This window comes from Populus alba, chromosome 1 (assembly GCF_005239225.2).
Source record: "Populus alba chromosome 1, ASM523922v2, whole genome shotgun sequence".
In the NCBI taxonomy this organism is placed as follows: Eukaryota; Viridiplantae; Streptophyta; class Magnoliopsida; order Malpighiales; family Salicaceae; genus Populus; species Populus alba.
Genome location: NC_133284.1, coordinates 27,720,984 through 27,746,140, shown reverse-complemented (window position 1 = coordinate 27,746,140; position 25,157 = coordinate 27,720,984). Strand labels below are relative to the sequence as shown.

General features: G+C 34.5%; 2 protein-coding genes and 1 non-coding gene across 3 annotated transcripts; 2 read left to right on the top strand and 1 right to left on the bottom strand.

Annotated features, from left to right (window-relative positions):
* The first annotated feature begins 11,204 nt into the window (after window positions 1-11,204).
* LOC118045633 (uncharacterized) lies at window positions 11,205-12,001 on the top strand. The gene has a single exon (XM_035054323.2). It carries the CDS (start codon window positions 11,299-11,301, stop codon window positions 11,737-11,739), a length of 441 nt encoding a protein of 146 aa, XP_034910214.1. The 5' UTR covers window positions 11,205-11,298; the 3' UTR covers window positions 11,740-12,001.
* A 2,008-nt stretch (window positions 12,002-14,009) lies between these two features.
* Window positions 14,010-14,091, bottom strand: TRNAS-GCU (transfer RNA serine (anticodon GCU)). The gene has a single exon. It is a non-coding gene; the product is annotated as a tRNA-Ser (tRNA).
* A 170-nt stretch (window positions 14,092-14,261) lies between these two features.
* Window positions 14,262-16,826, top strand: LOC118045632 (uncharacterized). Its single transcript, XM_035054322.2, has 2 exons — window positions 14,262-15,014; window positions 16,592-16,826. Coding segments are annotated over exons 1-2 (576 nt in total). The 5' UTR covers window positions 14,262-14,439; the 3' UTR covers window positions 16,593-16,826.
* Window positions 16,827-25,157: the final 8,331 nt, after the last annotated feature.

Below are 25,157 nucleotides of genomic sequence, written 5' to 3'. Positions count from 1 at the left end.
CCCAAGAAAAATGATGGTCTCATTGTATGGGTGACCTACCCAGGAAAAATAATGGTCTCATTGTATGGGTAACCTACCCAGGGGGAAGAATTCTTAGTAAACTCCATGCTTTTCTAAGAAATGGTTTCAATATGAGGTCCCTTCTGGCGACCTTCCTTGATGAATATCGAAGTACGAGATCCCTTCTGGCGATCTCAAATAACTTGGAATCCCATCTGGCGATTCCTTTTATTCAAAGCTGAAATATTAGGTCCCTTCTAGCGACCTTCATCGAAATATGATATCCCTTCTGGCGATCTCTTTTAGCCAAACAACTTGGAATCCCATCTGGCGATTCCTTTTATACCAAAGCTAAAATTTGAGGTCCCTTCTGGCGACCTCCATTGATGAATATCGAAAACGAGACCCCTTCTGGCGATCTCAAACAACTTGGAATCCCATCTGGTGATTCCTTTTATTTAAAGCTGAAATATGAGGTCCCTTCTGGCGACCTCCATCGAAATACGAGATCCCTTATGGCGATCTCAACAACTTGGAATCACATCTGGCGATTCCTTTTATACAAAAGCTGAAATTTGAGGTCCCTTCTAGCGACCTCCATCGAAATACGAGATCCCTTCTGTCGATCTCAACAACTTGGAATCCCATTTGGTGATTCCTTTTTTACCGAATGCTATCGATGTCGTTCTTCTTGCTGGCAGGGTTTGAAAACCATTATCTTCTCTTCTTGTTGTTCTAGAATCAACTCAATGATTCTTTCTTCGTCCATAATCTTGTTGGAATGCGCTAAGATCTCCTCCTGTAACGATCCAAAAAACATACATGCAATGATTTATGATTAGATGCAATGCATGCATTCGTACCTGGTTTTGAAACATAGGTCCCAGCCTCTTCTTCTAATTCATGAGACTCCCTCTTAACATTAACTTGCTTTTGAAGTCGTATGCTGGATTTATCTCTCGTGTTGCCTATCATATTCTTGGAGAAGAAGTCTTTGACTTTCTTCAAGTAGTCCTTTTCTCAAAATGTATGACTTGTATTTGCCTCTTTGTCATGCTTTTGTCAAATGCTTTAGCTTGGTTTTCAAATCTATAGGCTTTCGTAAAACTTTTCATAAAACATCTCGTCTTGCCCCCAGTGTAGGGGTGCGATCCTAGTCTGGGCTTTTATATAGAGAAGAAATTCATTTCAACTCAAAACAAAACCACCAACAAAAAACTCTTTAGAGAGTGAAAGGACAATAATTTTTTTTTTTTTTAAAAAAATGCACATTGTTAGATTGATAAACTCTATTTTTATCTTGAAAGAAAATTTACAGGTGATGTATCAATTCATTATGTTATCCAGAGGTGAGGTTGTATTTCAAGGGTAGCTTTTCTTAAATTTCATATTAAACCCTTTTATGATACTTTATTTGTAACCACTCAAACTTGTTCAAAAAGTGCATAATCTCATCATTTATTTAAAGAAAAGGTAGGCTCAAAGACAAACACAAAATCTGGCTGACAACATGAGCCCTGATTGCCCATTAGAGAAAATAAAAGCAATGACAAAAGCAAATGACAAAAACATGCTAAGGCAAATAAAGTTGTTTTACATTTTGAAAACTACGAGAAGTTCTTGGGTCAACCCGTTCTGAAACTTCTTCTAGTGTGTGGAAAGTCAACCGAGGCAATGCTTCATCTTCCTTCCCCACTTGTGTTTCCTTGTCTTCTCCTTCAATCTTGCCTTCTTCATTATTGATGATTCTTGACCAAGGTTTTCCAACCCTTTATCCTCTATCACTTTTGTCATGACCAGGCAATGGATTTGAACTGATATTGGGTGTGTCTTCAAATGACACCCATCTTATCTTGATGAGCTTCAACAACTTGTTCTTGAAACCATAGCACGTTTCAAGACAATGCCCGGGAATACCAGCATGGTACTCGCAAGTCAACTCGGGCTTATACCAGATGGGGAATGGTGGTTGTAGTGGTAATGTAGGGATAGGAGCTATTTTTCCAATGCTCAGTAGTTTGCCATATATGTCCTTCAGAGGCATGGGTAATGGCGGTAGTTGTTCTGAAATGTATCTTGTGTTTGGTCTTTGGTGGTTGTTTTGGGTGTTTGACTGACCATTTGTTCGATTAGGGGAAAAAGGTTTGTTAAAGTTTATGTGGGCCACATGAGAGGTAGGTATTTGTGGGTTATATGAATCCGTTATCTTGTCATTGGACCCACCTTCGAAGTTGTTAACGGGACCTTTCAATTTTCTTTCGAAAAAAACCCTTTGTCTCCAATGGCTCAATTATGCGTCCAGCTTTAATCCCTTGCTCTATTCTTTCCGCTATGCGTACAGCATCATAAAAATGTTGAGATGAGCTACCCATTAAATGCTCATAGTAGGGTGCCTTGAATGTGTTGGCGAACAAAGTCACCATCTCCGTTTCTATCAAAGGGGGTTGCACATGCATGGCCTCGTCCCTCCACCTTTGCGCATAAGCCCTTACTGATTCTTGGCTTCTCTTTTCCATTGACATAAGGCTCGTTCGATCTGGAGCAATTTCCAAATTGAACTTGTATTGCTTAAGGAAAGCCTCAACTAAATCCTTCCATTTCTTGATCTTGGCATTATCCAGCCTCATGTACCAACTTAGCGCCGACCCCGATAGACTGTCTTGGAAAAAGTAGATCAGTAACTTATCGTCATGAATCACCTCAGCCATCTTATTGCAATAAGATCGAAGGTGAGTGTTTGGGCATTCCAACCCAGTGTACTTTATAAACTCCGGTATCCTAAAATCTTTTGGTATCATGATGTTTGGTACCAAGCATATTTCAGACGCTCGCATGGGGTTAAACCAGTCATTTCCCTCGACTGCTCTTAACCTTTCTTCCAAGGCTGATATCTTGTCATCGTTCATAAATCCAGTGGACCTATTATCGGAAGGCCCATCTGCTGTCAAATCTACAGTGATGTGAGCTTGAGGGGGCTGAACGGGAATGGCAGGTGCAAAGTGCTGCCCCGTCACTGAATCTGCCCCCAAGTTCTGAGATACCCCCAGGACATGAACTGACGGTGCTCCTATAGGTGGTTGGGTAGATGTTCCCTCCCCGTTCTTGGTTCTTAAAAGTTGCTCAAGTAGATTGGTCATTCGAGACACTTCATTCCTTACGGCTTCCAATTCACTTTGGTAGCGGGATTCTAGGATGGCCCTCTCTTCATTCTCCATTCTTGATGTTAAACGGGTTTGATGGACTCTGGGTGTGGGACCTATGTTTCACGATCTGTAATGCATATGATAAAATGCGTGATGAAAATGTGATGCACAAGTGATGTGTGATGAGTATAACATTGCAAACAAAGATACATAACCTAAGGACAAACTCTATTTATCAAGTGAGAGTGGGTAGTTTTTTTCTATCTAGTCTTGAAGGTTCTCATATCTGCCCAGTGACGTTCTTCGTAAAGACAGTATGGGGGCGTTGCAAGGAATAGCTAAGACACGTATGTCCGCCATTACCAAGCAGGCACTCGGATATGAGTTGGGTGTTTCACGCATTTAAACCCTGACCGATAGTCTTAGGGTAAATCGCTAATTCCCCACTTAACTTAAAGCTTGTGTGTGCTTTTCAAAATAAAAGCAAGTGATGCATGAGATAATTTTATACAATGCATAAATAATACGCGTAAAATAAAAACAAATATGCAAATAAATGGAAAGGCATATTAAAAACAAACACATGAAAACACAAACAAATCAGACAAAAACAAAGCTTAGTCTACAAGGTCCCCAGTGGAGTCGCCATTCTGTCGCACGTGTGCGGCGTCGCGGCGAAAATCATACATGTGTTTTTCCATTTTCTTAATCTATAATGTAAATCTATCTATATCTATGGGGATACAACAAAAATATTGTCTTTTATTGGTAGAAAATGGAATGGGAGTCGCCACCTAGTATTTTGGTCACTAGGAACCCTAACTGGTCTCAGAGATCGGGTACGGGGACTGGTTGCGTAAAGGGAAGGTATTAGCACCCCAAATACGCCCTACCTAAGGTAAGCTGCATTGTTTTATTGTCTGATAAAAACTAAGGTATTTTCGTGTTTTCCTAGTTGTTGGTCTGTCTATGGTTCAAGAAAAATCCTCCTCGGTAAGAAAGGTTTTATCTTATCGGGTAAAATCCTAACCGTTCTAACGTCCATACCAAAATTTCATTAATAATATTTAGGAATACGTTTTACGTATAAATTCATAATCCCAAATACTAAAAGAAAACAAAAAAAAAAGATTTTTTGAATTTTTGAAATATTGGCCTAGTTCTCATGGCTTAAATAAACTGGTTATTAAAGCCAAAATGCATGCTAATACATATATTGTTTTGAAAATTTTCTTTGTTGTGTGAAAATATGATGTTATAATATTTATATATATATATATTGGAGAGACTAGGCCGTATGCATGAAAACAAAACCTTTTTTTGGAAAATATTTATTTTTTGATGCTTTAACAAAAATCGGGTATTTTAATACTGGGTTTGTATTCTTACGGTATAAAAATACAACCCAATATTAATCCACTTTGATAAAAATATGCAGAAAAATCAACAACATTTTTAGGGACTTTTTAGAATTTTTTTGAAAGCAAAAACATTTTTTATTCTGAAAATCTTTGATATTTTGACGAAAACCGGGTATTTTTAACACTGGTTTTGTATCTTTACGGTATAAAAATACAAACCAACATTAAACCACTTTGACAAAAACATGCAGAAAAATCAACAATATTTTTTAAGATTTTTCAAAATATATTTTTTTAAAGAAAAAATATACATATATATATACATATATAATATAATATATTATAATATATAATATAATAATACACACACACACATATATATATAATTCACGTCCTGCGTGAACAGTAGGACGTGAATTATATTTCACGCCTACTGTTCACGCAGTGAACAGTAGACAGGGAGGAAGAAGAAGAAAAGGAGGAAGAAGAAGAAGAAAAAGGAGGAAAGGAAAAGGAAGGAGGAGGAAAGGAAGAGGGGCTCACTTGGCCGAAGAGGTTGTGGCTGCTGCGATGAGGTGGTTCAGCCGGTGGTTGCAGCGGTGGAGTTGGAGGAAGACGGCGTCGGTTTCCTGTTGCAGAGGAAGAAAGAAGAAGAAGAAAAATCTGCAGAAATTGGGCGAAAATGCTGGTTTTTGGCTGACTTTGGACCTGAATTTTTCAACCCTCAGATCATCAAATCCGACTCTATTTATAGGCTGTGGAAGAGGGCAATCTTGTCTACGTTGGGGAAAAATTTCAGCCCTTGATTCAGTTGGGAAGCATCTCAACCGTTGGCTCAAAGTGTGCACCTCGAGCTGCCAAATTTGGCAGCTCCAGGCTGTGAACTGCCCGAGGTGGCCACTTTGAGCCACTCACCGGAGCCGTTTATGACTTTTTCGACCCGACCTGATCATTCTCCGGGATAAAGGGGTTGCATGTGGACATGTTGGTGTATGTTGTGTCGGATTTGGAGGCCACACGAGCCGGAAAACGCGCCTGGAAAGCAGCCACTCAAGCAGCTTTTTGAGGAAGAAAGTGAACAGTAATTTAAGGCACATTTTCCAAATTGGTCCCTGGTTTCGGATTTTCACAATTAAACCCCTAATTGGCCATTAAACTTCAATATTTATGCAATTAAGCCCCTGATTTGACCCAATAAATTCCTAAAAAATATATTTTGGCCCCAGAACTTAAATTTCTTCTAATTAAAGCCCAAATTGACTTAAAAATCAATTTTCTTGCAATCAAATCCTCTATAAATTCAAATAAAAATCCAATTAAGTCCATAAACTTCCAAATTTGGGCTTTTCTCCAAAAAATTCAAATTTCCTTCTCAACATGGCTCTCATCCTTCAAGAATAAACTGTCAAAAATCCATCTTTGTATTTTTAACCTCCTTGACCGATTTTTCTGACCATTTGCTGAGCGCTTCTGCCTCCTGTTATTTTTCTAACCTTCTTTGGCTATTTATTTTATTTCATTTATTTGGGGATCCAAAAATAGGTTACAACAATGTGAAACTTCTTTGTATAAAGTGGAGATCCATCTTGATTTGTGGGATACCAGAAATCCTGAGCCACGCAGAATCACTAGCTTCGGTAAATGTTTGCTCAACAGGCATAAACAAGCACAAGCCCAAAAATGAATCAAAATATACAACAGTAACACAATCCAAGACAAGCAATCAAAAAAACAAGACACGATAATTTTACGTGGAAAACCCGCAGTATGGAGGAAACCTCATGGGACTGTAGTCCACTCAAACTGTTCCAGTAAATCAATAAATAGACTACAAAGTTGGGTTCTTCTCTTAGTGACAAGAGGCTGTCACAACTACAACTGTTTCAAAAAATCATATCCCTAGGTCCACAATATCAACATCATCATATAAGGTGGATTACAAGCAGTGCAGACTAACACGGCTTGTCATTTTGCGAAATAACCAAGAATCTGTCAAGTTTCACATCTGTACTTGCAAACCAACAGCTCCTGCCTATGCTAATCTATGTATAATAGCTTGGACTTCTGCAATCTGTGCACATGCCTGATTATCCACTTTCTTGAAAGCTGCAAGTATTATCCTTCCTTTAGAATCCCTAAACCAACGTGTGATCATTCAATCAGGTTCAAAAAAAGAAAAAAGAAAGATTAAAAAGCAAATAAACCATCACGCAGGACCTTCACAACCAAATTGGCATTAGGAAAATGAAACAAAAGTCTAGAAGTGCAGACAATGAATCAGGCAGGTGTTTTACTTGTCTATGAGCTTGCTAAACTGAATCACACCAATGAATTGCAAAAAAATTTAAAAATAATAAAATAAGTTTATTATTTCAGAAGCAACTACTGTGCTTAACTCCTCTCCTGTGATTTAAAATTGAGCAGAACAGCTGGAAAAGCAACTAAACAAAACAATAAAAGACAACGTAACCATAAACAAAATATCAGAAATAGATATCTCTAGTGTAAGCTGCGCAGTCAATTTTTCTACAATAACGGAAGCAACCTTTAACACAGGAATTAGAAATGGAATCTGCTATATCAGAGCAGCACATTTGCACTCGAAGAAAGCCAAAAAAGTCATGCCTTGCGTTAATTATGAACAGAAAGGTAGGTGTAAATAAAAGCAAGCAATTATTTTCTTACATATGGAAACAGGGATTGCCAAAAAGGTCATGCCTTGCGTTAATTAAGCAGAAAGGCAAAAAATTTAAATTTTGGACATTTATATAGAAGCTATGAAAGAAGCCAACTCTGTGAACACTGGCTACATACAATTAATTAGATGCCAGAGAAAAAGAAAAGAAAAGCAGTGTACTTAGTAGGCAAGTAGTTAGCAGCTTGAGAAAGAATCTGCAATGAGTTTTGGCCATACCTTGCTACACAGGAAAGATAGCTAAGCTATCATCTTCTTCTTTCTTCTGTTCTAATTCATTAGTAAATTCAATGGGAAGATAAAACATGAGAATTAAATAAACATATAAAACATAGATAATTCATTAGTAAATTGAAGAGAATTAAGGGTAAAAATTCCTCTCCAATTTCTTAAGGGAAGTGAGGTGTTGAAGCTTATGAGGTACAACGCTCTTCAGTTTATCATCCCATCCCATCATGAGTAAGTTTTCAAGGGAGCCAGGAAATTCCTCCAGCTCCTATGAGAAAGGACCAATTAGCAATTTCTGGTGAGGTAAACTCTAATTGTTCGGTAGTAGTCGAGACCTCCAAAATATAATTCTAATTTTATTATTAATAACAAAATAATTTTATAGTATGATTATGAAAATCAAGTGGAACCCAAGAAAATTTTTGTACAATTTTCTTATAAGATACCGAAATAAAAAAGAACAAAGGGTGATTTGAATCAAAATTTAAAGAAGATTTTGAAAATGAATATAATGGATTGATATGTTGTTAATTTAGTTCAATGATTTAAATATCCTTTCCTGTAAATCTATTGATCATCGAAGTAAAATAAATATCCTTACAAGTTAAGCAAATAAATTCGATATTCTTTAAAGTTAAAAGAGGTCAGGGAGATTATGAGTAAATTAATTATATAAAATTTTCTAATCAATTTCTTATCATCAAGATAATTTAATAATGAAAAGCAATTATCATTCACTCGGCAGTAGCCTTAGAAGAAAATTGTATTAAATTTATTCTAAACAAATATTCAAAAGCTTAAATAATTTAACTTAGTTTATTTTTTTTTAACAAATTAAGGTGAAAGTTGTACCAATCAAGTTAATTCTTTTACTTCTTATTCTTGTTCCTGACAACAATTATAGATCGAAAGAAACTAGAAAGCACATGTACTATCTCAAAACAATTCAATTACCATGAAAAGAAATTAATAGCATAATTCTAAAATAATGATAAATAAGTACTTGAATATAAAAGAATTAACGTTACTTCTCATAACTGCTAATGGAGATGAAGTCTATTTCTCTTGAACTGAACTCAAGATTTAGTTGCTTATCCTCTAGGAAATTCCAGTAGCTAAGTCTTTTGTGAAAATTTCAACAACTAAAAAATCTATATGACTTCTTGAAAGTCCTTCTTACATTGATCTCTTGGTGTTTTTGTATCTCAATAGATAGCCTTTATTATAAAATATCATGGGTAAAGATTAAGAGGCCATAGGTTGTAGAGAAAATCTATATGATGCCATCAAATTTCTTCTTAATGGTAAGACTCCCAAACTGTTAGTTTCTCATTAAATTAGGAGATAAAACTCGTTCTTCATCTGCATTAGAATTTTCATCTTGAAAATGATTTTGTATGACATGGAGCTCTTAATAAATGTTGTACTTGAATGTGTAAATGAGTTTGGGGTTTTGAATGATCTGATTTTGATATCTAAAGTTCAAGATATGTCCATCTAAATGTTTAGTGTGAAAACAGAGAATCCTATTATAAATAGGATTTCGACCCAATTTTTACACGTCTATTTAGATGTCCAAACAAACTTGGATTTTTGCCTATAACACCTTCTTGAAAAGTTTGATATGTATACTTAAACTTAGATTAAGCCTACGATCACATTCGAAGACTCTAACTTGGAAAACAACTTGTCATAAGAAGTAAGGTTCAAAACATAAAATGCAAAATTTCTTATCTTCTAATAATTAATTCTCAAAGTCTCTTAGGTACGCCAAACTTATAAAATAATTTCCAATAAGCTCAAATAAGATCAAAACACATTAAAAATTATAATCTAAAATGAATAAAATTATATGTATGTCTTGCACTAATCAAATTCCCCGACTCTTATCTTTTGCAAGTCCTTTGACAAAATTTACTTTTTCATTGTAAAAAATATAATGTCATCAATAAAAAACAATAAAACTCTCAAATCATCATAATATATCATGAATGACATTCCAATCAATTTAAAATTGTTTTATCAAGCATTTTTATTTTAAAATAAAATAACCAAATAGCAAACCTTACAGGTTCAATCACTCAATTCTCATGTGTTTATTTGAAAGGTTAGTATTTCACTCAAGTTCATTCTAATGAAAATGATCTACCATAAGCTTGCATATCATCTCACTCTCCACCATTTAGATTACATGCATTTCATAAATCATAAGGGCTTTTCAAGGGTTGTAATATGGCTTGGTTCAAAATAGAAAATCTTCGATACCTTAAAAGCTTTCGAAACCAATGGAGCAAAAATACTCAAAATCAAACATAAAATATTAAACACTCTCTCTAGCCATTTTTAACTTTAAAAACATTAAAGCTACATTAACCTTTTCTATTGAAAAATTAATCGTCCAACAAAACGAAATTTATTAAACAAAATTTATGAGAATCAGAGCAAGTTCTAAAAAAACAAAATCAATAAAAAAAATCAAAAATATAAAAAAAATATCGATATGAATGTTTCAGTCTTGAAGCTCAAAGTCTCACAAGCATGCTTGTGTTCAACATGGCATAACTCATCATGAACAACAAACACTTCAAGGCAAGGAAATACTAGTTGTCTTCCAGCAGCTGCATCACCACCTTCAACAGCAGGCAGGTACCATCCAATATTCCGTGTATCTCAAGCAACTTTCACATTTTCTGCAGAATTTCAATTTCAGCACCATCAAATTATTCAGAACTGGAAAAGGAATCTATAATTGCAGCCCGGACCTCATCTCAATCCTCCTGTTCTTCCAGTTTTCTTTGTTCCTGTTTAATGGCCTTAAATCATTACATATTTTCATTTCATTTATTTATTTATTTGCTCTTTTGTCACCACATGTCCCATTGGGCCGATGGGCTCTCACCAGGACATGTGAGGAGGACTTGGTCCATTTGTATAATGGATCCCAAGCCTATTCGGGTCAATAGGTTTTTTTTATTTTTTTTTTCATATTTCAGGTGTAAAAACAAAAAAAAATTGCAAGCTGTCCTAAAAAAAATCAAGAATAGAGTTGAAAGCATAGCAAGTGGATTTGGGAAACCCGCGGCACCAGCAGCACATCATGACGGTAGGACACCATCTGTCCGTCGTATACAATTGTAGCCTCATGTTTTTGCCACCTGACTTTGCATCCCGGAAAATCAGAAAAAAAGGCACCGGCCATGAAAAAGAAAACAAAAGGAATATCTCAATGGTCTCCCCCAATCTATTTACATATTTCTCAATTGAGTCCTCCTTTTAGTGTCCTGGAAAAGATGGAAAAATTGACCTGCATGCCTAATTGAACAAGTATCTGAACTTTTAGGAGTCCAATTAACAATTTCTTTTTTCTTTTGGTAAAATTGAGAATGGTCAATTTGAAATTTCCCAAGAAAAGCCTTAAGCCTATATATACGTGTATTAAATTGGATCCCAAACTGCTAGATTTTGTCCATTAGGTTTTGAAGATTGCTTATTTTTCTCAATTGCATCCTTTTATCAATTTCTATTGATAATTTAGATCTAATATGCATATTTTATACACTAAAGCAGCGTTGACTTAACGCAATTGAACAGAAAAAAATTATAAATAGTAACATTTTACTGAAATGGGAGTCAATTGGAAGAAATTTTGATGGAAATCGTAAGAAAGACCAACTGATATTTTTTAAGAAAACGTTGAGGATCAAATTGATAAAATTCATAGAATTGGACTCAATTGAGAATGAGTATATATAAGATTGGAACTAATCTAAGGTCTCCCTTGAACAGTTAATAATTGCCACCGAAATCTCATCCCAGTCCTTTCTTCATTCCTTCAACAGAGAAAGGGGAGCGGAAAAAATATCAACGAAAAATGGGAGTGGTGATCATAGATGGATCAACAGTACGTGACTTTGTTAACGACGAGGCTCAGTTCAATAAGAGTGTGGACGAGGCATTTACGAAGCTTGACCTCAACAACGACGGAGTCTTGTCCCGCTCTGAACTCCGCAAGGCCTTCGAAACCTTGCGTTTGATCGAAACCCACTTTGGAGTGGACGTGGCCACAGCACCTGAGGAGCTCACAAATCTGTATGACTCCATCTTTGACAAGTTTGATTGTGATCAGAGTGGAAGTGTTGATCGTGAAGAGTACAGGTCAGAGTTGAAGAAGATCATGCTTGCTATTGCTGATGGGTTGGGGTCTAGTCCTATTCAGATGGCTCTTGAAGATGATGACCAGGGTTTTATCAAGCAAGCTGCTGATCTTGAGGCCTCTAAGCTCTCTCAACAGCCTTCTTCGGCTGGACCATAAACTCTCTCTCTGCTGAGATCTAGTTGTGTTAATTTTGAAACCCTTAATAAAATATGTGTGTAGTATGCGTTACTGTCTCTGCCCTCTTGAAGATGGCGACCAGGGTTTTTATCAAGAAAGATGCCGATCTTGAGGCCTCTAAGCTCTCCCTCAATAGCCTTCTTCTCTTCTCTCTCTCTCTCTCTCTCTGCTGAGCTCTAGATGTGTTAATTTTCGAATCCAATGTCAATGCCCCCTTCAATAAAATTTGTGTGTTACTGTCTATGCCTCTTTGATTTGCAATAAATTTTTGTTCCTATTTAAGAAATGGCGATCTTGTCTGAGTTTTACTTTTCAATTACAATATGGGATCTACAGGCTGATTAGATGTAATCCGAGCTTCAGAAACTGGGATGAGGCATAAAATTCCAGGGCCTCAATTAGTTTATGGCTGCAATCTATGATTTGATTTTGCACCTTAACTTGCCAACTTAATCCAGTTTGAAGGCATTTCTCAAGTGTTTTGCATACAATTTGTTGAGATAGAAGCTTTGAAAGGATCCCCTGTACTGAACAGAACAATTTCATTTCATTTTGTTGAATGTCATCTTCTCATCTACACATCATGGCATCCACTTCAGTCCTCAAGAATATGGTCTTTCCTACCAAGAAACTAGAGAGAACAGAACATGATTCCATTGATATGCTTATTCTCCACCAAGTATATATGCCAATTGCATCAAAATCTCAAGTGTTCCTTATTTGACCTTTACAGGGCATTTGAAAAAAGAAACCACCAGATTCTGCAATGTGCTAAAGAAGACTCATCAACAGCATCAATAGTGAAATGACACTGTTCAAATCACCTCACTCACAAGCAAGTATCATACAGATATATCTATCTTTACACTAATAGTTAACTTCCCCAAATTGCCTGCTTTCCTAGACCAGATTTTAGACAACCAGAATGTATAGTCCATAGAATATAGTCGGAACACAGAGTTTACAATAACAAAAGCAAACTTAGCTGGCTAAGAAATTGTGAGAGTTCCTGGTAGCCCTGAATCTGTTACTGAAGATGAAAGCCAATATTGTGAGACATCAATTTCAGTATTTAGATAATTGCTAGGTTCTTCTAGGTAAAGATTTACCTCTGGCTTCTCCACTTGTGCTTAAAACTAGGACTCCGTTGACGTTGTATCATCTTCAAACCCATGACTATCTAAATTAGCAGCAGCAGGTCCGGAGCAGAGGCAGAAATGGAGGAACAGTCTTCCTGACCATCACAATGTCTTGCCGCACCGCACAACCATACAGCTAGTATAGCAATACTGAAAAACCTAACATCAATATGGTTGAATTTCAATTGCATTTGCTTGACCATACTAGCCATGACAATTTCTGAGCCACACACTCTATAGGTCTCTCAAGCTATTGTAAATCTGCAGCACTGCATTGAAATACAAAATAGAAGTCGGATCATTATTTCTCTGTACAAGCAATCAATCCCATAAAAAAAGAAAAAAAAAAAAAAAAAAAAAAAAAAAGCCTACATATTTTTGCACAAAATAGAATCTCGGACGTCCCCTGGCTTGCTAATTACTAATCACTATCGCTCAGCGCTAAATCCCAGACTGCTGTCCACTGGGCTATAGGGTTGCTATGGGAAAACATATGTATCTGTGTGTACAAGCACATACAATTCCACCTTTCAAGACTACCAAGACACCCTTCTACTCTCATTCCACATAAGCAGATTCTTGGCAAAGATATGAAAATTCTTATTCTTTTGTAGCATTTGCTTCAAAACCTAATAAGATATAATCCAAATATGCAAATGAAACCCACAAGACATTGCAAAAATAAATAAAGATGGTTCATCCAACAGTTTCAAAAACAGCAGATTCTGCAAATCACCAATCAGTGGAATCGACAAAGTTCAAAGAACCTTAAGGACTCACAATCTTCACCTGAGGTGTAGTCTGTAGGCAACATCTTGTGCCAGCAGCCATAATTGCAGGCTTGTATTTGTCTTCAGTTTTACTTTACTGAAATCTCCACCTGTTAACTAAATTATAATAGTTGTGGATTTCCTGACAATTTTCATTGATGTTAGAAAGAGACGGGGAAAAAAAACAAAACGTCGCCTGAGAGCAGCCATAATTGCAGGCTTGTATTTGTCTTCAGTTTTACTTTACTGAAATCTCCACCTGTTAACTAAATTATAATAGTTGTGGATTTCCTGACAATTTTCATTGATGTTAGAAAGAGTACGGGGAAAAAAAACAAAACGTCGCCTGAGAGATTCGAACTCTCGCGGGGAAACCCCATGTACTTAGCAGGCACACGCCTTAACCACTCGGCCAAAGCGACGTCAATGATCGTAATATTAGAATGTAGTAAATGAGAGAGAAATGTAGCTAAGATGACAAGAAAGGGCAGCTACCCAAGGCCACAAGAGGACATCACATCACAATATCACATAGATAGACCCCACCTAACCTCCTCGTTTCCTTTCCATCCTCCAAACTCCAACCTAGAAGCAAACAAGTAACAAGTTATCCTTCAGATTCACATCCACATCTCACAACCCCCCCCACTCCCTTCTTTCCTCTTTTTTATTACCCCATTATTGTTCAGGGAATCAGCCTAGCCAAGTAGAGATTGCAACGCCAAAAGCTAGGTCACACTGATCAGAGCAACAAAAAAAGTACACCAACAATGTCTTCCACCCCAACAAATGAATGGCAAACCTACTGGTGTCATGAATGTGACCTCAGCATCCACCTTCTCACCACCACCACTCCTCTTTGTCCTCACTGCCACCATGACTTTCTTGAACTCATGGACCCCATTCCCACCTCGACCACCGCTGACACCACCACTTTCCTCCTTGACAGCCCCTCCTTCCTCAACTTCCTTCAACATCTCAACACCAATAGCCATTGCGATTGTGAAGATGATAATACAAACGCCACTATTGACTCTATCATCCCCACCATAAAAATCACTTCTTGCATGCTAGAAATGGATCCAATGCTTGTGTGTGCAGTGTGTAAAGATCAGTTCTTGATTGATGTTGAGGCCAAGCAGCTGCCCTGCAGTCACCTGTACCATCCAGGCTGCATTCTCCCCTGGCTTTCTAACCACAACTCTTGTCCTCTCTGTCGCTTCCAGTTACAAACGCCAGTTGTCAGAGAGGAGAATTTGGAAACTTGGTCTCCTGATCATCCTCATCATGATGCTAATCATGCTCATGTCGGGGTTTTGTCCGCCTCTCTTCCTCCACACTTTTGGTAATCTTTCAATTTCTTTAATTTTGAAGTTGTTTTTTTATATATAAAAAAAACTGGTGGGATACATTTTTTCATGTCAGAATTATGTGGGTTGCTTAGATTTTAGGGGTGAATGCTTGGATTTTTATTGACTGTTGCATGTTTTTCTTCACATTGGTTTTGTTTCTTTATGAAATTGAATTTGTGCTTCTGAATTTTGTTGATTTGCTGATTTGAGTAGCAGTAATTAGGATTGTCTAAAGTTGTTTTATTAGGTTATGGGTATGGAAACATAATTTCAACGTTGCATTGATCTTGGATTGACTGTGTCTAACTGCTAACCTCACACAATTTCTGCTATCTCTAACAATTCAATAGGAATATGCTGTCTGCTGTCTTTTTACTTGCTGTCCCTATTTTAGGTCAATCAAAAAATTGTTTCATGTGAATTCAAAGTCCTTCTAAATGCTTCTGATTAAATTGACATATATCAAATTGATGGCAATACTTCCTAGTTACTAAATTTCAGAAATGATAGCTTGCTAAATTTTGTCTTGCTACTTGTTCTTGGCATATATATGTTGAACAGATTTTGTGTCTGTTTTCAACCATGTGAAAGTAATTTGTTTCCTCATATTAATGTTCTTGCTCGGTTCTAATGAACTTAGTCCTGGACAAAAGTCTATGAAACCGTGTTGTGGATGAGAATAGAGTGAAGCTTCTTCTCCCATTATGATTGAGCATACTGCCTGGTCAATTTCCTGTAATGCATTCTCATTGAAGATAGATGACATACAGGGTGGTATTCATGGAATTTGGGAAGATAGACTATAACGCAATTAAAATCATACCAAGCTAGAAAGCTAAGCCCTGAGGGACTGGTTTTAAGCTAGATTTGTATGTATGGAATTTGATTTCGCTAATCATTTTCTTGGATATAACTTGATTCCAGATCATAATATTCTAGTTGGGTGAGATAAAAGAATGACCAGAAAACTAAATCATCCAGCTGTATCCTCGGATGAAATATATAGATTTGCAACAAATTTTAATGTATAGAGAGAATTTTCAGAACTTGTACCAATGAAATCCAGACCATGAGAAGTAAAGTTTTGGATGAGGATGGATGACGAGATACTTTATTTACTGTAAATCTAATGGTGCTTCAAATTCTCATAATTAATACGCAGTCTCTGTTAAGGACAAATACTCTTTGTAGGTTTTACCTTATGTGCAGTAAATTCCTTAGAATTATCATCTATGAAGCTCCAGCTTAGCCTGTCAAAGGATTGTGCCTTGTAAAAGTTGGCAGTCAGAGAATTGTGCTATTAATCTGCGAAAGAGTTAATGGATACAGAGACTGCTATGATTATTTGTTGATTCCTAACAACGAACAAACCATTTTGGCAGGGCATAATATAGATTAGGAGATCTTTGCTAGGATGTCTAGCTCTGGCATGGTGTCCCTGCAAAATTGGGATAACCAGGTCTTGTTAGCAAGCTAGTTAGTTAATTTTTGCATATATGGTACACTGTTTCTTTATATCAGGCTGAGACTTGGTATTGGTCATTAACTAACTAATACATGTCCATTTCAGAATTTGAATGCAGGTAAATAAATGCTTCTGGGGATTTTGGGTTTTTGGTTTGGAATTGATCGAGTGAAGTGTAAATCAACAGTGAACGATTGTGTTACACAAAGAACTTGTGATGGTTGTGCATCTCCTTCTCCCCTTCAGACTTCCACTATGGATATTGTAAAGTTAATACCTTGTTTGGGATTGGATTTTGGCCAGAAATACAGCGTGGTTGAATTGATTTTTCTTCGTCCTATCATGTTTTCTTCATCTTGGGAATGCTTCAAGTTCAAAAATAGTTCAGATATAATATCCAATTGCCGGATTTTACCAACTTTCGTCCTTCGAAAGCGTTGCAAAAGGGAGCTTAGTTGGCTCTTCATCATTTTATCTTAATGAGGAACAAACAACAATAAAAAAAAGTTGGCACTAACTACAAACTTCGAAAGTCTACCTAATATTTGTTTCGGCCGTTAAAAGGTCTCATAATCATTTGATCCCTTTTCAGTAAAAGATCGTGATCATCAGATTCTGGAAAAAAAGTAACCTTTTATATACAATTACAATCAAAACTGATTTGTATTTGCGTAGCATCAAGGTGCTTGTGGGGGCAAATCCAGTAGTTTAGGTGCCAGCTTTTGGCTAAGAATTGAAAATAATGTGTCACGTGCAGCAAATGGCCAACACGGAGCGTTGTGGAGCCGCATACTGCCTTCGAAGCAAACACCTTCTGCCTTGGAACACGTCCTTTCTTTCTTTATAGAGATTTTGATATAACAGCAGAAAGCTCACTCGTGTTGTATAAGTAATCTAATCATCATTCTTCATGGCCCATCTATATAAAGTTTGATCAGTTCTTTAAGAAATGAAATCAAGCATTTATTAATTTGAACCATTAAATGCACGTGAAACTAAGCCTAATCACGTTCACTGAACTCTGAATAGTTAGCAGGATTACATGTTTACTTTTCCATTGAACAATAGTAATTATATCCCTACCATACCAAAAACAAAAGAATTAGTAATAGCTAATGTTCTTGCGTGGCTGGTGATGTTGACCGGTGAATGTTTAAGGGCTTTAATTGGAGACCATGTATACAGTTCTATAAATCAAGATTGACCAGGTCCCGTAGTAAACCCTACCTGGAAACTTCCACGCAATGCCTTTGAGGCGGTAAGTTTCGGCCAATAAGTTGCTGTCTGGGCACGGAATACAGAGGGTAGGACCCTGTCCTTACAATTGTGTGAACATCAAGTTGTTATCATCCTACACGTATCCATGCGTGGAAAGGATTAAAGATTATATTTTTATATATGAACAAGAAGACTACCTGCCCAATGATTCAAAGTTTGAAACAGTAAGCCTCCGAGCAAGGCTGAAGGCTGATGCCTCTCACTATATATATGCGTGGTTTTATGAGCTGAAATTGGAGTAAAGGATTCGGCAAGCTATTCAATTGTGTGTACACTGAGACCAAACGAAAGAAATAATATGATGATGGAAAGCAGAACAGGGGACATGTTATTGAAGGTGGGGGTGTTTGTTGCAGTCCAAGCATTGGTTTATCTCATCCTTTCAATATCATCCAATATTTTCTCCAAGACACATAGGGAGAGGAGATCTTCTAGCTTCAAGATAGCTCGCTCTGTTAGCATCCAGCGGATTCTTGCTGCTCTACAAGACTTACCTGCTGGTGGTGAGTTGTCTCCTGCTTCTTCAAAGACCACGCCAATGCAATCCCCTACTGTTGAGAGGTCTAAAGATCGAAGGTCTTGTTTTGCTGATTAATTAATTGATTAGGCTAGCTAGCTTCATATATATACTGGGTTTCGATCAAAATATACGTGTTGTGATTATAGCTAAAATTATAATTTTATTAGTTGTGCAAAATTGTGTTTAATATATTGCATGTATGAGGATTTGAGCGATTCTTTAATTTATTGGTTCATTTTTCTGTATTGTATCAATGTTCATATCAAGAATATACAGTTTGAAGTTTGGAATTAGTTAATTTTCTATAGAATGCGTACTTTAAGTTATGTTTTTTGTGATCAAGCTATTTGATGCTTTAAAATTATGTTTAGTATTATATATAATTGAAGAGGAGGTGGTGGAGTAAAAGGAAGAAGATGAATATAGGAACAAGCTAGAAGGGAGGGATGAGGCAAAAAGGATTCAATGTCTTCCTAGCTAGATATGAATCATTCCTAGCTAGTTAAGATTCTTTTTTTTTTTTAGTTCTCATTGAGATGAACATTAAATCTTTTTTAATCTAATCATTAAACTGGATTGACTTAATATATCAATCCAAAACTTAATCAATTTGAAATTTAAACTAATATGAGTTGAATAAAAAATAAAAAAATAACCTGACCTAACCTAATAAAAACCATGAATAAACATCCTCATGTTTAAATATCATATATATTATGGTTATTCTCAACTCTTTGACAAAAAGAAAATCTTTTTTTTTTTTAGGTTTTATTTTTATATTTTCATATATCCTTGCAGAAAATTTGATATAGTTTTTTTTTTATTATTTTTAAACATACTAAATTATTGATATTTACTCTAATCACACATTTAATTTCCAATCTTATATTTGACCCCACCATCATGAATCACATCTCATCTCAATTTCATTTTTAACATTCCAACAACATACATATATTCTTTCTTAGTATCAAACAATCATATTATATAGCAAATAGCAAGTGAATGAATTTAAAACATAAGTTATTACGAAACATGTATTTAAACATACAATTCATCTACTTAAATTACTTCATTAATATATATTAGTCAACATATCATATTCAAGTAATTAATCATATTCAAAAGCTTACAACATCCAGCCTGAAACTTAATTGCATACATCTCCAAAAGATATAAAGTATATTATTAATTACATTTCTTTATTATCAAGCTATAAATTTTATTATACTAAAACATAAATCTCCGCTTGCCTTGTGAAGAACTTGTAATGTGAAGAATTTGTAACTGCACAAATAATAACAAAAGATTTAATAATAATAATAATAATAAACAATACATTTTGCCAACTATATATATCTACATTATTTTCCTAATATTTTGATCAAATCAACACCATTAACCCATATCTTTTAAATTAACATTCAATATTTTCAACTATTCTACATTGTTGCCAGAGTAATTCTAGCTTCCCTCACGAACACTATAATTTCAGCAAACTCATTTGGTTATCTACATTTCAGTTATTCTTTTGTAGTTGTCAATAATTCAGCTATTCCCTTACAGATATTAATCAATCTGTCAAACCTATTTGGTTGCCAATAATTTAGCTATCCCTTTATAAACTCCAATCAATCATTACATTCGCGACATTATTCCTTTCTTTACTTTACATTTCCAACCATCGTTTCTAACATAGCAAAAGCGTATAAAAAAAACACCGTCTTTTTAATATAGTCTACTTGAATCCACGAATAATAATAAGTACCAAATCCACGAGTAACAAGTATGTTTCTGAAAGAGTGTTCTTATTCCAAATCAAAAGTGTGTTTTTTTTTTTTTTTGATTTACATGAATATCTGGACCAGCTTGCGCGCACCACGACTAATCCCACGGTCCACTAAATATCCTACAAACCCAGTGAACATGTAAGGCATCGCAGGGATGACAGGCATTCATAATGAGATTTGAACTCTGGTGAGGTGGAAAGGAACAAGCTCTTTCCATCACTAAGTCAAGATCTCAAGTGCAAGTGTGTTTTTGAGTGGCTGGCTGCTTTTATATATATATATCCTAATCCCACTCAAATAATAACTTACGGAAATGAATAGAAAAATAAAGGGTTACAAGAAAACCCCTTACAAAAACAGGACTTGTATCCTTAAATTCATCTTAAACTAAAACAGAAATTATAAAGGCACCAAGTGCCAAGACTACTAGGAATCTACGTAAAAATAAGAAAAGTCTTGCTGGCAATTCGTTCAGGGAAATAATGCCACAAGTTGTAATTCAGTTCATGGCAAGCTGGCCAGCTCTTCATCTGCAGTGTTGAGCTATCCTGTAACAACAGTAACCTGTCCTGTATCAGTTTCACATCAATCAAATAAGGTATTTGTTATAATACCAATTAATAAATTTAAAATTCAAATAAGATGATAACGACCTATATACACCTCTAGCAAGTCAATCCCCTCCAACTACAATCACTCCCACGCTTGGAAACTTTCATAGTTTTCAAAAAGAGAGGCAACGTATCAATATCTTTTCAATCTCAAATGTTATATACTTAACCATATTACCATTAATTTCTTTCAATATTTCCTTGCATTATTTACCATATATCAATTTACATTTCACCAAAACTATCATATTAAAATGTAACATTTTACTATAATATCACAATCTTTCTTTATCCATATTCCATGTGTCACCTTATTAATTCATTATCAATATTTCTTTCTTTTTTTGGTATATCCTCTCCTTTAATTTCCTTTCACTTTCCTCCTAGGTACAAAAGAAAGAAAATGTGCAGATCTCAAAAGTATTATTTCTTTATTTGTTTGTTTAGAATCTCAACAGTCTTAAATTAAATTTTATAGTGCTGCAGATTCCTTGGTAAATAATTAATTAAGGGGGACACATGCGAGAAAATGATATAGTAGCGAACATTATATAATCTCATGCTTTAAAGAAAAAAAATACTAAATGAAGCATGTTAAGATGCATCGGTCAGTCTAGGTAGCCCAACCCAAAAGTTTCCCAGCAAGTTAATGGTTTTAAGAATTTTCTTTTCGGAACTTGGAAATTAAAATTATATAGATTATTCAAAGATTATTATATAGATTTTTATTCAAAGATGGAGTTTGTTTCAGATTGTGGTTTTCTTTAATTGTTAATTTTAAGGCAATATATTATCTTATTTATAAATTATAAGTAATTAACATGAATCACGTGCGGAGCACTCGATAAGAAACCAATTATTTTAAATACAAAAGAAATCATTTAAGCATCCGTAATTTTTACTACCAAGTCTTTCGAAATAATCAAGCTTCAATCAAGTTGGTTAGACATTTAAATTAAAATGGAAAAAATAATATCAAGACCGTGTCCTCAAATTTATTCGTTGATAGTAATAACTGATCACATCCTTGTTTTCCATGCTGAACCAACTTAATTGAATGAATTTTTTTTAGATAATTATTTTATTCAATAAGTAATAAATAATGTTAAATTCAGCTTGAAATTCTACTCACACTTAACCGAATATATATAGAACGTTATATATTTTTTTTATCCAATACATATAATATTTACATATCTTAATACTGATATGATACACTACACATACTACACATACATGTATAGTATTTATCATTTAAATATAAATACTTCAAATATATATTATTTTTTTTTATTGAATATTAAATAATAGTCAAATAATAAATACTTATATAGATACCTAAAACCCAATAAATATAATATGAATATCTAAATTTATTATTCAATGGGTGACGAGTTCCTATAATTAAAAATAGAGAAACTTGACCAATGGTACCTATTATCGTTTCTATTTGTAGTATCGTGTATGTATAATGTTTTTTTCTTTTGAAATATCTATTTTTCCTTCTAGAAGGGTGTTCTATTTTAAGTAATAGATCATGTACACATATCATGGTAACAATATAAAAGCCCAAAGTTATTAAACCAATTTAGATAAGTTAATCTAGAACTCGATTGATCCCTTCTTTAATCTGAACTGTGTTATAAGAAAGTTAATTTAGAACTATCCGAATTGATTAAGTCAAAACTAGATGTAACTCATAAAAATATTAAAACAATCTTATTTTAATTTTAAAAATTTAAAATACTTATTTTTATAAATTCTAGTGAACTCAGTCCATTCATAACTGCAAACACTTCTTGTACAAGAAAAGGAAAATAACAAAAGAAGCCAAATAGAGCTGCAAACCATTTAAACAATTATGTTGAATGTTAAATCACGTATTGTAGACAGTGACCTCCAAGTTTTTGGTGAAGTTTACGTCCGGGGAAGGATATGTGAAAACAAGCATTTTGCAACTTGTGATAGTTGCCACGCTTCTATATATACTAAGGCTAAAATACTTTTCTAAGCCTTTGGTATAAATTTAGTATTATCAGCTTGTAATATTACTTGCTCAAAGTCAAACAGAATTCAAATCAGGCTAGCTAGCTAGTTTTTAAAATCAAGATATTTAGAAGAAAAGGAGGAGAAACGTAGAAGAATTGGAGGCAATGTAGGGTTCGTACTTGTTTCCAAACTTTGCCTAGATTATCTTTTTAATGTCCATTAATTTGTTTCTAAACTTGCATAAATAAGTTGCGTGGCTAATCAATTAAACAGAAGAAGAAGAAGAAGAAGAAGAAGAAGTAGAAGACATCATTTCACAAAAATCCCAATATTTGATTATTATTATTATTATTATTATTATTATTATTATTATTATTATTATTATTATTATTTGCGTACCTCAAATGAAATATGTATAAAAAAACAAGAAAAAGTCTTGCAATTTATCTTGATTTTCCAAGACTTTTTAGCTATATAAAAACTCCAACTTGTAAAGTCAAACTCTTTTTAGAAAAGTAGTAACAATTTTTAATAGTCATGATGATCCAATGAGTTGTGATAAAATATTTTGGAAACTTTTTGTAGCAAGCAGAGGCCGAGAATCCATGACAAAACATTGTGCGAGGCCTTCCACTAGTTGTAATCGGTTGTTAGACTAAAAAGACAACTTAACAGTGTGCGAGATCTTTTGCCCTTCTGGGTTTTTTGCATAATTTAAACCAACTTATTAATAATATAGCACCTTATAATTACGCATCCATCATATTGATATATACAAATCAACCTCCTGCTGGTTCTCTCCATTAGCAGTCAAAAACTCACACCTTGTTTCAATGTCAAATAATTCTTAAATCCAAACTTGTGTCTTAATTAATTTTGCTAATCCAGCTAACTAGTTAATTTTGAACTTGAACTTTGCTTAATTAATTTCTCAGTAATATTAACAAAAATAAAATCTTATTTCTTTTTTTATCATATCAAAAACTAGGTTTATAATTGAATCCCGAATTTAGATTACAAGTTTAGTGAATTAACTATTTAATATCTGTTCCAATATTTAAAAAAAAAAAAAATCAAGTCAATCTCTAGCACGACATAATACAATGGGTGAAGAAAACTGTCTGCTGGTATTTCTTACCTCCTCATTAAACAACCAGAGAGAGAGAGAGAGTGTGTGTGTGTGTATAGACACACACATAAAGGATTTAATCATCATGCATGATGCCTTCAAAAACGAATTTTAATCACTGAATTAAACAATTTAAATACATGACGAAATCTAGTTGACGGCCTTAATTTATAATCTTTGAGAGTTAACCGTTGTTGCCTTAGTGGTATTGTTAATTCAAATAATCTCTATCCAATTGTGGCATATGTGACTGGAACATATAAATAAGAGGGACCATGAAAAAGTTAATCAATCGAAATTTTTGTATAATTGAAGTGATAGATGTACTAACTTCATACTAAAAATCATTTTTCTCATAAAATCCCTAGAAAGGATAAAGAGAAAAAAAAAATTATTATAAAAACTCTGCAGATATTAAGACCCGTAGCATTGGGGTTAATTTGGTAGAATATCAATTTCAATCCTTATTGGGCTCGGCTGCATGCCATGTCTAAACATCAATGGGTCTGGAAAGATATCAAGCCTAACCTTCTTGAACTCGACTATGCGTTAGGCCCAAGCTTCTATAGATCTAGCGAGATATCAAACTTTGATATGAAAAAGAAAAAGACCTACAACCTCTCAAGTAAGAAAAAGAAAAATTCAAGGTTATAAATACTCTTTGAATTACACAAGAAAAAAAATTTTCATCTGCACTCTCTTACAACTTATTCTCATCATTTATCATGCATAAATTAAGTATAAACTTTCTTGTTCTTAAATTTTAATGCTCATTCACTACATCTCTTTATAATAAAGTCATTGACTTAATTATCGAAAGGTTCCTATAAAATCCCTAAAAATAAACTATTTTATAGGAAATCTAGTCCTTGTCACCAACCCCTGGAATCCTCGGTTATGGAGAATAGAAGATGGACATGAACACATAATCATCGATCATTCAAATATCACAAAAATAACTTCTCTAATATTTTGGATTTTAAAACATCATAACAGAAAACAAGTAATTAACTCATAATCTATCTACATGAGTTTTACCAATGGACTCATGAATGAAAATAATCTATTCAAAAAACTCTTATTAGTGATTTGTGGTATATTAATGAAGTCTATTAATAATAATTTTATAGATGAACAAATTGATCGAATAAACTTTTATGATGAAACTAAGAAAATATTTACCTATTAGAAAATAGATAGATTGAGATATAAATATTTATGTTGATGCCTTAAATTATATCCATGCAGGCAAAACTTGCATGGTGAATTTATAAGTTAAGGCAAATTTTTTCAGAAAAGTGAAGGACTTGACAAGGCAAGTCAAACCTTTCAATTTAAAAAAAAAAAACAAAAA